We start from the raw sequence: 14,917 nt of genomic DNA on the forward strand, positions 1-14,917 counted from the left end.
AGATAGCTCGTCTATTTAAATGAATATTTCTAAATATTGTAAATACTTACTCGTATGTGTGAATACGACTTGTGATTCATTGATTTGGCTCTGCGTAAAATTATAAATGTCCACATCAGGTGAAGTGATTAATGAGATGTATCCATTTCTTACTCCAGTAACGTTGAATATTATATCGTATGGGGAAGTATCATTGTCTATAGCTGCTAAATTTGTCGATGTTAAAATAAGGGAACCACCTTGCCAAACATTTAGCTTAGTTCTATTCACTAACACAGGAATCTCATCATTAACAGGTTGAACAATAATCGATACATCAAAGGGCTCACTCATTTTATCACTAGCAGTAACTACCATCCTGAAGGAATCGCTCAAAAATTCATCTCCGTTGTGCTTGTACAGTATAACTCCAGCGTTCAGATGCTTTTGCGAGAACTTCTTTACCTGAGTGTTCTTCGTGGAATCAAGAATCGTACCGTGCCTTGGCTTCTCTACTATTCTATAATCCGATACCTTGCCAGCGTAATATGGCGTCACAACCAAGAAGTTCATCTCACTTAGTATCACGTCTTTCCCTTCCACTACAGTAAAGCTCTTTGTCTCGACGTAGAGTTTCTCTGGCACTATCACGAAGTTCACACTTAGTCCGCGTAACCATGTAATACCATTAGTAACGTCTACAACAAAACGATCATTCGTCTGATTCATAATCGATTGAACGTAAAAGACACGATTATCGTTTATCAGATTCTGCTCGAAATGTTTCACAGCGTTACCGCTGTACTCTTCTCTCATTTCCTCGTTATGCTCATCGTGGATTTGTAACTCTAGATAGCCATTCTGCGGCCACTCTCGCATGAAATAAACAATTTCGGTTGGCGATATTTTGGGATGCATTATTTCGAGGCTTTTCTGATTCAACAGAATACTAGTGGCTTCCTCGACAAATATTGTCTTGTTATTTTGAATAATCAATGATTCCCAATAGCTCTCTGGATAGACTTTGATCGTGAACACACCCTCGGTATCTGCGCCCTTAACGAATACTTTAAATCTGAAAGTGTCTTTTATTAAGGATCCACCCAAGTGCTTATATAATACACTACCGTGCTTCAGATCATCCTCTGTAAAACCGTTTGACTCTCTGCCATGCTTCATCAATATACCATGTTTCGGTTTCTCCCACACATTGTACTTTATATCCTTTTCTGTAACATACACATTCGTTTCTATCTCTAATTCTTTCGATTGGAGCACCACGGACTTGTTAAATTGAACGACCGAATCGTTGTTCTCGCGTAACCTGATGTATGGCGGGCTGGCTTGAATTTCAAGAACACCAGTCCTGTAAAAATGACCATCAGTGATACCGAATTCAATTTTTTCGTGTTCATCCCCTTGATGTCGAAAGAGTATCATACCGTCATTGATATCTTGTTGCGAAAATTCACGTATTTGTACCGAGGGATTAGTTATTCTGTACAACCCACTTTTTCGAGCATCCCTCCTGGTGTAAATAAGTTCGCTCGCTCTAGTACCAATGTCCTTATCCATGTATGCGAGATCCTTATTGGTTATTAATTTTTCGCCTTTCGACACAACGTGAAAAATTCTATCAATTGTGCGCTCTGGCGGATTATCATTTTTCATGATAATCTCGACTCGAAATTTCCCGACATACATAAAATCCGTGGAGTCCATGGACATTGCTACAAACTCGAAAGAATCTTCTTTAGTCTCGGAATCATCGTGCACATAATATACTATTTGCATCAATACATCTTCTAATGTAAAAAATGAGACATTTTTTTTATTTTGCGATATCAAACTATTCGCAATGGAGAGCCAACCATGATTTGGTTTTACCGTAAGATTGTATATCAAAGAGGATACATCGTATTCTTTCGGATTCATATGTGTGATTCTCAGAGGTACTTTCGAGCCTTCGTCAACTTTCAAATTCTCCGCGCCCTCCAGCGATTTGCTGTTCTTGCCAAGATAATATCGAACTTTCAAATTGGCATGTATGTCGACGCATTGAGGTGCGTTAACTTTAAACGTTATTTCGTCGAGGATATTGGAATAGGATCGTTTGAATAGACGGTAGCTCAGTCTATTGACCTCGATATCTTCCTGAGTGAAGGTATCAGTTGCCACCAGTTTACGATCGAACAGAAATAAATTGCCATATTTTGGTCCCGTTATAAGAGTAAAAACAATCTTACTTGGTAATGTAACTAGTGGATTCGTCTGGTACTTCAAATGGTTGCTTGTGATAGTGAAGTTTGATGTATTAGTGAGATTAATAGGTACCCTTTTGGTTTCCTTTAACTCTAGATCGATGAAAGTAATACGAAAGTCATAAGTCTGCTGAGTTTTCACTTCGCGCACACTTGCTTGGAATTTAAACTCATCCTGATTAGGGCTGCCGACGTTATGAAGGTAACGAACGGTGTGCAATTTCACGTCCCGACTAGTGAAATGGTCTACGTTTGCCCAACTGCTAGAGACGTCCTTCAATTTCTGCAAAACACCAAATTGTGGCGGCGAGACGACGTCGTAACGAATGTCGATGGTGTCGTCGTCCGAATTTGTGGCGAATGAGAGATTCGCTGGTGTCAAGTACGAGAACGAACGATGTACCACAATGAGACCAGTATTGTGCGTCAGCTTGATTTGCAACGGGTAAGCCGATACGCGTAAATATGCTGGCTGACTACTCTCGATGCCATCGCTCACTTGTAAACCCAACATTGCATTTGGTTTAGCTGAAAAATTAAATGTCCGTTCATATAAAAGCTTTCAATGAAAATATAATCCTTCATATATTTTTCATTGCCGGGCATTTCTATTATAGTTTTACAGATTTGAAATAAAAGGTATTGCAACAACAACATAAAAAGATTAACAAATATGCTAATTTAAAATACAACATTTTTTGTGATTAATAGTAATGAATTGTTACCGTTTCCACGATGCACATACGCAATGAGTCCTTGCATTAATTCGGCTTGCGTGAATGTGTCGATAGATCGAAATGGATAAGTAACTCTTTCGATGTGCCCCGCGTCAGTATCTGCTCGTAAAACCGTATAAATCAGCATTTCCGACGGAGTGTCAGCATCTATGGCCCATATTAACTCCTTGGTCAGTGTTTTTCTTGTACCCTGTGAATATCAGCGTTTTTCGCACATTTTATATTTGCCCGAAATCATCCGATGAATGTTGCATAGACATATTGAATGAAAGGATTCAACGAATTGGCGAAAAATTGCGCTGTTATTTTCGCGCTGACGTAAAACGCATCAAGCGAGATATAGCGAATACACACTTTGATATTTTATATCAATACATTCATTTAGCAATCAATTTTTTTATTGAAAAATAATTTGAAATAGTGAATCAATGTAAAAGATCTTGTTTTGATTTTAATATTACTACGCAGTTTTAACATGACCATTATTTTTGTTTGTACATTTTTGTAAGAGTTTAAAAAAGTAATTAACGATCAGATAATTATTATAACCACTTACTATTTACTATTTGTATTCGCTATATATCATTTCGTACGTTAAAATGTGACTGTAACGTACTTAGCGTATTGGAATTGCCCCGGTATTAGGTTAAATGAACATATATATCATAATTATAATTTCCGTCTTAATATTCGACGCTTATTATTCTTCCGAGAATTTGCATCCAGATTGAAAGAAATATCCGTTATGCGCGTACATGATATACACGCGCGCATACCCTCGAGCTTACACGCACAGTTAATTAAGAACGATGACCAGCGCGCGAGCGAGTTAAATCGATTTCGTTGCGGCTAAATTGCCATGTTCTCCGAAGATGCACGAGCCACAAATAAGCTACTATTTCATATGATCTCCCCATTAATTGATTTAGTTGAGTGGCATGAACTGCTGGTTGTTTCGGTTAAGCCGAACGTAACGTGTTTCGAATTATCGCGCATTGTCGTCGGTGATGAAAAACGTATCATGATAAATATATTGCTGGGAGACTAGATAAAAAAAAAAGAAGAGCTTACAGTTTATTTTCGTGTCTTACTTGGGCCAGACGCAGCACTTTGGCAGTTGGTATCTCAAGTAACGGGGGGTCATTGACAGGAGTGACATTAACATGAAGAGGAAACCTGAGGCGTCCTTGGAGGTATCCTGGAAGCGTATAGCCTGTCTCAGCCACCAACGTCAATTCCAGAATCATGCTATCATCTGTGGTTTCGCTACCATCATGCATGTACTGTATCTGTTGGGGAAGTCAATTATCATAAGGATAATGCCATACATCATATCCAACACATAGCAATGTTCATATAGCAAATTCCGATAATTAATATGGTTTTAAAAAATTACTTTTATTGTTAAAACGATTACTAATAAATCGCAAAATTGAAAACAAACAGTAATTGATCGCGTTTTTATACTCGCGCAAAGTCTGGTAATGTAAATTTGTATTCGAAAGAAATCACTCGAGTATCAATAATCTGTTATGTATCGCAATATCGGTTAGAAGTAATCATACAACGAGGAATGTGTGAACCTTAACCTTGTGCGAGAGTGCTCGCTGTTTCACGAGAATCTCAATCGGCAAACATACACTACATCGTGCAGAATCAGAATTAATCATGGAAGAACACGTCAGAGCACCCGACTCCGTGTTATCCTTTCTAGCGTTTGATCTAACACTCGAGATCGACCGCGGTTGAAAATTAATTAGAGCGACAGGAGTACAGGAGTTAAATCGTCGATTAACATATCAAGTGGGCGTCGTCCCCGGATGATCCGAGTCGAGACAAGGGGAAGACACGAGCTTTTTCCTTGTTCTTTTTTTAATGATTGGAAAACAATTGGCAATAAATAACAGACGCTGGGGCGGCGGATAAAAAGCAACCGTTACGCGATCTTTAACGAAAAACTATTAATGAGTGGTAGCGGGGGCGGTTTATAAATAGAGCACTGTCGCTAGATAAATTGAGTGTGGGTAACATGAGGAGCAGGGGCGAATGAGCGAGTGAGAGCAAGTCGGTCGACCCTCCATGTTCCCGCCTCTAACGATTCTAAAGTTAGTCCTTGTGGCGCGTACTATGTATAGCAGCGCGTGGTCCTATGACGAACTGGAAGAACACATGATTTTCATGTTTCTCCGGCCTTCTATGGCCTTCTATGCCCGGCCAGCCAGCTCTGATCGCGTTTATCACCTGATATTAATTAATGTCAGGTGCATGTCGATCGATTTCGTCTCTTATACATGCTTCCGCAAACTTCTCGGTGATTTCGACTTTTATCGTAACCAGACAGATGAATTAATATTGTAGCAATCCTTGTGATTGAAGGCTTACAATCGAGCAACGAGTTTGAAACAGAATTAAATGTTAATTAAAGGATTTAGTAAATTGATGACTAGCTGATTAGGCGATTACCTTATCCTGATTGATGTCTTGCAACGTGAAGGAATGATCATTTCGGGATGTTAGGAGATCTAATGCCAACGTTCCGTAAGTTGGCGGTGTCACTAAGGTAAATGAGACATCAGTTTCTTCCAAGCCGTATTTGGCGATGTCCAATACCATCGCGATGTTTTCGTTCGTTACCAACACATTTTCCCCTTCAGAAACTAATATAGGACTCAAAGAGAGAATTTCCAAATTTACAGGGAGAGTAGTATTCGAGTACATCTGTAAACATATCATATCGATTCTTCATTCTTTGAACGCAGATATTAATTTTATCTCAATATTATCAACATCTATATGTTTTCTTATGTGTATTATAAATGTTATTAATGTTGAATTGCATATACATGTATTTATAATATTTTTATTAAACTACTTATTATTTTAATAATAATGATTGTATATAGATAGATACAAATATGCATGTATATATAAATAATATGCTATATACATAATTTCTTAAATCTTTATTCTTAGATATCAGTGCAATAGAGATGCAAATAAAATTAAATAAATTACAAACATATTCTAAAAAAATGAGCTATTAGAGCCGCGCTAGTTGATAAATGCGATTTGTATATGTTGACTGGGATTGATGAAGCAATTAACAAATTTTTTATAAATATACAATAATATACAATAATACAATATACAATATACAATAAATCCATGCTATAGTAGTGAAGCCAATGTATTTTTGAGTTTATTGAATCCATTAAGAAATCTGTAAGTCTTTACACGTACAAAGAAGAACAACGTTCACTCGACTATTATAAGAGATTGTATTAGCCTATGTTTGTATAATTTTTTATTAAATATATCTACTGAAGATGTTAAGGATCGAAACGTTTGATAAAAAAATTTATTGATGCTTCATCAATCCCATCAATTACACAAATCGCATTTATCAACTAGCGCGACTCTAATAGTTCTTTTTTTTTTTAATATATGTTTGAAGAGCTTATTTATATTGTTTTTGCAAAATTAAATTAAATTGTAAAATATTTCATATTAATTACTCGCAATGATTTAAAGACTAATTTATATAAATAATGTCTTGACTAAGTTAGCTATGCATCTTCGTAAATCCATACGCTAGTTGCTGGTGACACAATTAGCTCACAACCCTCGTCAAGTGGGTGGAGCATCATTGAAACTCAATTAAAATTGATCTACCTTATAGTCCTCAGCGTAATTCGGCTTGATGCATAGCGACTGGTCGCAGTTGCACCTGAATGAGTTGACACCCAGTTGCATGCAGGATGCACCGGATACGCAGGGATCAACCTCGATACACGGATATCCCCAGACGCAACTCACAACAATACCCTGGCTGACCTTGACGTCTGGCAAACCGAGGTCCTTGTTGTCGAGGACCATGTTCCGTATGCAGCCTTTGTAACTAACGTCGCCAGATCGAAGACCCTTGCCTAAGGCTCGAGCGCGTTTATTTAATTCCGTGCCGCCGATGTACAATGTATCTGCTAGGTCGAGGAACCGATTGCCGCCGGATGGCAGAGCCATTGTTTTCTCATGATGATCAACAGCAATACCAAGGCCGCTCGGATTGAAATCCACAATTACGCTATGCCATTTACCGTCAGCTACCAAGGTACCATGTGTCAACTCGGTCGGGCCATTCCCTTTGTTCATCAATAGCCGAATCTTACCCTCGAACAGCTCGATGCCGAGGTAATCGGCGTAAGATGATTGTCCCGTGTTATAGAGTAACAAGCCACTATCGGCGCCGGTCTTCATCTCGAATTCCCATCTGCAAAGTCGTAAGATGGAATTGGCAGGAAACTTTGTTACTGTCCCTTAAGGATGGACTCGTCTTATATTACGGTCGTTACATGATAATTTCATGACGCCATCGAGAACACTCTTCTAGATTATATTACTGATAAACCTTTGATAATAAAATAACGGAAAACTTTGATATTACATGCATTTCATCAATCGGATTTCGTTGATTTTTCCATATAATTCATAAACATTACAATAGTAATATTATTGGTAACAAAATATCATACAAGATGTTCCGAATTTAAATGTTAAAACTTTGGGAAATGTATAAGAGATAAACTAAGAAATGATAAACTATCATTTCTTAGTTTTCTCCAATGATAAATAAGAAAAAAAGTTCTTTAGAGATATACTCGTTTTTGCTTTGTTTTGAAAAAAATCGTAAAATGACAAAATTGCTTCGTTCTTGCATTGAAGTATTATCATCGAAAAAACAATAATATTCCGTTTTCTGGTGGAAACTTTGTTTACATTTCTACCTTTCTCCTATAAATTCGTTAGTTATTCATCAGAAGCCATCAAATGAATTACTTCTGTTATAATATGCATTCTGATATTGAATATGCTGATATGGTTTCTGCAACGATAATGTCATAGAGGCGGTGCGAGAGTATGGACACTAATTTCCAGACAGAAGAGTGTCGGATCGGTGAGTCATTACGTTGATTAGTATTTGGCTGCAACATGAGTTGTCCGTACTAGATGCAATTGCATTGCAAAAGCAAGTGACAAAAGTGTAAATGAATAAGTAATTAATAAGTAATTAATAAGTAATTAATAGTATAAAAATAAAAACTACATTATCTTTTTTACAATTTTCTTTTTCTCCAAAACGAAATAAAAACGGGCATATCTTTAAAGGAGATTTTTTTTTTTCTTAATTTATCGATTCCCTGCATGTTCCTGAAGTTTTGACATTTAAATTCGGGACACCCTGTATATGTATATCATGAACGAGAAACTTTATAAATGCATCGATTGATCAAACATCGTCGAATAATTTGTCATTTTTGTTGAAAGGCTATAATTCTTTTTGAAAAAATGAATTAAACTGTAATCAATAAGATATACAAAATTCTACAAGATTGAGATATAAAATACAGATACATATATAAGATACAGATATAAAATAGAGATGAAAATCTCGACAATTTAAAAATGCGATAATTTATAAATTATCACAATTTATAAATCTTCAAGAATATTATTTCTACAAGATAATTGTATGTTTTGCTCTCCGTTTAATCATCGTTCTTAAAACGGTATGTTCAGACCTTACTACAGAACGCGATTAAACAAGCGAAACATTATTCGTCGTGCAACACGAGTTAAACGAGCGAGGCAATGCAAACGATGGTAGCAAGAGGGGAAAGAAGATTGTTCGCCGTGAATTTATAATTGTAATCAAATCAAATTTCGCTCAGTCGACTTCTACCCGGAGAAACTTTGGGACGAGTGATTTTCGCATCTTGTGCGAGAAGACGCCACGACTGCTACGAACATGAAAGCCGATTATTTACTTCAGCGGGTGGATTCATTACTTTGCTTTTGAAGTAACATCACAGTGAAGTGCTACAATGGTGGTTACGAAAGCAGAGTAGACTTTCATTGTCATAACAGACAGATGCAATAGTATACAGTTAGGCGATAGTGATGTATATACTGTGAATTGGAATTACTATTGCGCGTACAAATACTAATATTATATTTAAAAAGTTATATCATAAAGTATACTGTATATTTTTAATTTATATGTTTTATTGTTATTAAAATTACAATATAACGTTGTTATTGATGTCACGATTATTATGATAGTCTCTTCTTTCTATGCTTTCGTTATCTCTTATTGACGGTAGTTGAAAAAGTTTTATATTAGAATATGCATGTCATTAATTAAGCCCCAAGCAAGTTTAATTACATGAACCGTGGTGGTTACGAAAGTGGAATAGACTTTCATCGTTATAACAGAGAGATGCAATAATATACAATAATGCGATAGCAATGTATATACCAAGAATTGGAATTTAAAAAGTTACATCATATTATTATACCACACACTCTTAACATATTTATTTCATTGCTATTAAAATGACAATACAAATTATTAAAAATTATCGATATCATGATTGTTATGATGTTTTCTATTTTCTGTGCTTTCATTATCTTTTATTGATGACAGTTGAAGAAAAAGTTTTATGTAAGAATACGCATATCATTAATTAAGCCAAGTTTGATTACACAAACCATGATTATGTTATCGAAAATTAGCTTAACTAAAGTTAAAATTAATTTAACTCTATTAAATCCAGGAGTTAATGAAAATACCTGATATGTTAGTCAATGTCTTAAAGCTACACAAGGTTGTAAGCAAACAGGTACCTGCACGAATTGTAAACGCAATTAATCGTTTACCGTGCTGGAGGTACACTAAAGATTCTAATACGGTCCGCTTGTGTGTCTCTACATTCATCATCAGTCGATGTTTTGCTTCTGAAAGCGCAGTATAACGTGTTCGGTCTTTGTATGCTAACTGATACTCGTGAAAATTAAATTCCGTTCGAAAAATTCCAGTGATTTAAATAACGAAAAAATATCCTATCGTTATTCCTCTTTATTTAAACTGATTAAATATACGAAAGAAAATCAAAGTATCTACATTAAACACGACAGTTCCACATTTTATACGCAACAAAAGACAACCAATGGAACTAAATAATGATTTAATGGTGAAAAGTACACTTGATTTAAGTGGAGACAACTCGAACGTCTGTATGAATCATGCATACAAGTGACACTTGAATCTTTCAGATCAATTGAACTCAGAAAGCGCACGTCGAAATCTTCACGGTTCATCGACTTTACGATAGAACGTCACGGAAGGAAAACAGTTACGACTGTCCAAGTGTCCAGTCATCCATTCAGTTCCTCTTGACTATCTACTTATCCGTTTGTCGACGAGATCTACTGGGATGCACTATGTACTTGTTCGATGCGAGAGTTGGTTACTCTCAAACATTTATGTGAAAAAAACCGACTGACCTTTTGTCTCGCTTTTAGCCGCATTAACGCAACAGGTACCAACATTTATTTTCTTAGATAAGTTGAATTAAGGTACTACTCGGAACTAGTGCTTTTAATTCGGGACAACAAAAGAGCCTGAGTACCTACGACCGTAGCTTCTGTGAACGTACAAGATACGAGAAACCATGCGTGCAACCCCAGGACTTAACTATCTGCATGTGAAGGCCGGTATTAACCGCGCTTACTCGGCGTATACCGCATTCGTGTGAAAATGAAGTGTTTTTCTGCCTCTTAGTATACTCTCGAATAATTTTCGCTGGGATAGCACAGCGAAGACACATCTGGCTCACTGAAGTTTTTACTCTCAAACGTGCTTAGCGTTTTCGTACTATAGCCGCGTATGTACGAAGGTAGTTTGAAAAGTTCTCGATCTGACAGAGATGATGCTAGAAGTATGAAACTGCTATAATTTCTGACAAGTTTGATCCTGCAGAGAGTTACTGTCAAAATTTCAGACGGCGTTTATTAGTTCCTTTGCTTTGGTCATCTAAAGCAACCACAACTTTTGGTTTTTTTTTTAAATAATAGATGAAATAGAATGTCGTGCAATAAAATACTTTGTTTTAAAAAGTTTAATTATATAAAGGTCAATAAAAATGAAAAACAAACTTAAATTCAACTTTGGGAGAGGCTTCACATTTTTTTTTTCAATTGATTGACAAATTGTTAACAAATGAGCTGTTAAATTTCGTACGTCCATAAATAGTGATGAACGTTCAGGTTGTCCTCTACCACTAATGACATTGAAAAAAACCTGTAATGCCGTGTGAATGATCGACGAGTAAAAGTGCGCGAGTTTGCAAATATCTCAAATGATCGCGTTCATATATTATTATACATGAGCATTTACATATAAAAATGCTTTCATTGTGATGCCGCATTTGTTAGCAGTCCATCAAAACGTAGTAGTAAAATTGCATGAATTGAACTATGAATTGGTTCCGCACGTATCGTATTCACCAGATTTAGCTCCTGATTTTTTCTTCTTTCCAAACATAAAGAAATCTCGTAAGGAAAAGATTTGGCTCAAATATTAAAGTAATCGATGAAACTAGTGCTTATTTTGAAGGCTTAGAGAAATCGTATTACACAGACGGAATATTAAAAAAGTTAGAATATCATTGAAATATGTGTATTGAGCTGAAAGGAGACTGTTGCAAAATAAAAAAAAATGTCAAATATCATTTTTTTTTGTAAGGTCGAGAACTATCCTCGTATATATAAGCGTTTGCATTTTTGTTACGAAAGATTAATAACTAAAAAGATAATGTAAAAATATAGATTGTAAAATGTAATATCCTGCTGTAGCCACTATTGGAAATGCATCCTACGTACATTTTTCAATGTAAACATCGCTGGTCCCCATTGAGCTTTTAATTTATAAAAACAAAAGCTTTCGAGGTCGTGGTTCTATTCTGAGATACTTGGAGATATACTAGAATTCACGAAACTACAATGTACACAATCTGCTCTTGGGAGACTTGCAATATGCTTGCACATGTCCACTTCCCTCAAACAAAAACGATGCATTTATATAGTACATATCTCGAAAATATTTTAATCCGTTTTAAAAAATATTATATATGCTTATATATATTTTAGACACATTGCATTTATCAACCTTTCTATTTTACTAACAAATACATCTTCTTTAACTCAATGTCACAAAAAACGAGCTTTAAAAAACTCGTTACATTTTTGATTAAGTTATACGCTTTTTTATCTGAATTTATTAATAACATTATATCTCCTACATTGACAGGATATATTGAAGTTATCGTCGTACAGAATTTATTATTCAATAAAATTGCATTCTATCTGCGTGTACACTAGGATATTTATTCATTAATATAAATTATCCCGCGACATTATAAATAGTATTAATTCCACAAATGATTGCTAGCACACTAAGTAGCTTTATAAGCTTTCGATCCAATCGACCGTTTCACTTCATTGAAGTCCTAGTGCCGCACTGAAAAGAGGGATCAAAGTGTTCCCATTGACGAAGCATTGCTGTCTGTCTCGTTGCAAGAGTTAACAGTGACGTAATTCTCGTGACTGAAACAGTTGTTTTCGAGTTCTTCGAGATGTAACAATGTTCTCATGAGTTTAATCGTTAAAAGCTGCACGAGGGATGAAAGTGGTAGGAGTCGCGTAACATGAAAGTCTTCCCTGACCGATGACTTGAATGCGGCCTGGATGTAGATGTGCAGCTATGTGCACGAGTATGCGAGTTATGCAACCCTGTCGCTGTCGACCTCAGAGAAACGGATTTCCCGCGGTATTACCATAAGATATTGGATTCATGAACCACGTAAATATATTTATTTTACATGATGGCACGATAGACTCGCTGTTAAAACTGAAACATTGTCTTATATGTCTCGCAAAAAAATAGAGAACTTGATCGAGTTTGTGCATGAATTTTACAATGTCTTTGAAATTTCTTTAAAAATTATTGATTGTCGAGTAAATGCAAAGCCGTGTATAAATAATGACAAAGATAATTAAGTGGATTAAGATAATTAAGTAAATAATGCTGGGTTCGGTATAATAGCTTAGCGAGATAAAGCATGTTGTATCCTTTCTTGCATCGATATAACCATTATCGATAATGTAGTTAATACGGTTGCGTCGCGACAGTTTAATTACGTTTTCTACGGTCCCGTAGGTGCGACGATGATAAATGGAGGTGTATACATTACAACGGAAAATGGTACTTTTGGTATATACCTCGAACCGGAGCGCGGAATGGGGCGCGGAATGGCGACGAAGGCGCCGTCCTCGACAAAGCTGACTTCCGTGCTCCTCGTGGCGTCGAATTCCGGCGAACAGCCCCACGTTACGGCTGTTGCCTCCGACTGGCCCTTCCTCGACCTAGCGTACTCTATAACTTTGGCGCCGTTGTAAATTATGTCAGCTATGCATCCTCTCAGATAATCTGTATGACCTGCGAATTAGATACATGAAGAATTAGCCTAGCAAATTAATCTCGATACGTACGTAATGTCGACAGAAAAAACTTTGCGTAAAAATCATTACGTAATAGCAATATAAACTTTCGATGGATTTCCATTCAGACAAATCTGTAAAGTACACGTGCAGCGTGTTTTACAGTCGAGTTTTGCAGTTGGTGTCCATTAAACATTACGTTAATGAGGTCGTTATTGATTCATTTGAAACTCTACATAGAAATACAATTCCACGAATGATCGCGATTCTAGACGAATGAGGGCTTTTAACAGCGGCAAGCGTTATTATTTTTTTATTTCTCTGATTGGTACATCGTTAGTGAATCGAAGAAAACCTAATTAAAAGAGGAATCATTGCGAATATGCTATTAATCGCATTGCCACAATCGAGAACACAGTCGATACATTACAAACGTTTCTTTAACATTCTTCTTGTTAAAAAAACTATAATAATTCTTTCGTGAAAATGAACGATTGAATATCCGCTTCATTTGCTTGATTTAACTTAATTGTAACTGTTCCTTATAAAGTTTTCCTTATGAAATCCGATTTCACCGAGAATTTGAAACTTCCTGCGATGTAAGGTTGTCACGCGAAGATACGAATAATATATAACACGCACACACACGCACGCACGCACGCACGCACCCACGCGCACACACACACACACACACACACACGCACGCACACACACACACACACACACACACACACACACCCACATACACACACACACATATATATATACGCGTGAAATATATTTGATATTTGTGACAGATGCAACGGATTTGGCGAAATCGGCGGTTTCACGCCGCAGGTGGATTTGTCGCAACGCAAAGTTAATTGTCTTCATGTGTGACAAGCGCATCTCTCAGCGTGTTGGCGGATTATACTCGAACTGTCGTGTCGATGAATACTGAGACGGCACTACTACTCTGGGTACGACGGAAACCAATGGAATATGTGTATATAAGCGGTCCGATATAGGCGTTTATTGGCACGTCGCGGAATCGCGAATACAGATTGCGGTAAAACACCAGTGGCTAAACCGACCCTACCTTACAACGTCGTTGCGGTTTACCGCCTATGACTTCGCAACGTCGTTAATCTTTTTGCATAATGCAAAATTTTATTGATTGTAAGATGTTTTGGCACTCGGCCAATCGCACCGCAGAACAGTGGCCACCACAGTTTACGCGTCTCTAAACACCGGTGAATTCGCCCAGCGTGGTTACTGCCATATGTCGGGGTAAAATAACGATTTTCGGAAGATAGATTTGCATGGGTAACGGCATAATATTTCAGCGGTCTTACGAATTGACGGCAATAGTTTCAACAAGCATTGCTTTTACTAAATTACACATACCACACACACACACACACACACACACACACCAATATGATCTAATAAAAAATTTGAATTAATAGATAATAAAATTGAAATTTATATTAAAAAGTTATTTCTTATATAGAAAAAAAAATAGGAGGAAAAATTATTTTAGTTAAATAAAAATATATATACATATACATATATATATGTGTGTGTGTGTGTGTGTGTGTGTGTGTGTGTGTGTGTGTGTGTGTG

The 14,917-nt window shown here is 36.5% G+C and overlaps 1 protein-coding gene across 1 annotated transcript in view; it reads right to left on the reverse strand.

Annotated features, from left to right (window-relative positions):
* Window positions 1-14,917, reverse strand: part of LOC108694906 (chondroitin sulfate proteoglycan 4) — a 43,536-nt gene that overhangs the window by 4,334 nt on the left and 24,285 nt on the right. The window contains exons 4-9 of the mRNA XM_018204604.1: window positions 13,094-13,310; window positions 6,650-7,244; window positions 5,441-5,695; window positions 4,069-4,266; window positions 2,966-3,167; window positions 51-2,768 (exon numbers count right to left, since the gene is read on the reverse strand). Coding sequence (XP_018060093.1) covers window positions 51-2,768; window positions 2,966-3,167; window positions 4,069-4,266; window positions 5,441-5,695; window positions 6,650-7,244; window positions 13,094-13,310 — 4,185 coding nt within the window. The remainder of the gene's footprint in view (window positions 1-50; window positions 2,769-2,965; window positions 3,168-4,068; window positions 4,267-5,440; window positions 5,696-6,649; window positions 7,245-13,093; window positions 13,311-14,917) is intronic.

The sequence above is a fragment of the Atta colombica genome, unplaced genomic scaffold, assembly GCF_001594045.1.
Source record: "Atta colombica isolate Treedump-2 unplaced genomic scaffold, Acol1.0 scaffold126, whole genome shotgun sequence".
Taxonomy (NCBI): Eukaryota; Metazoa; Arthropoda; class Insecta; order Hymenoptera; family Formicidae; genus Atta; species Atta colombica.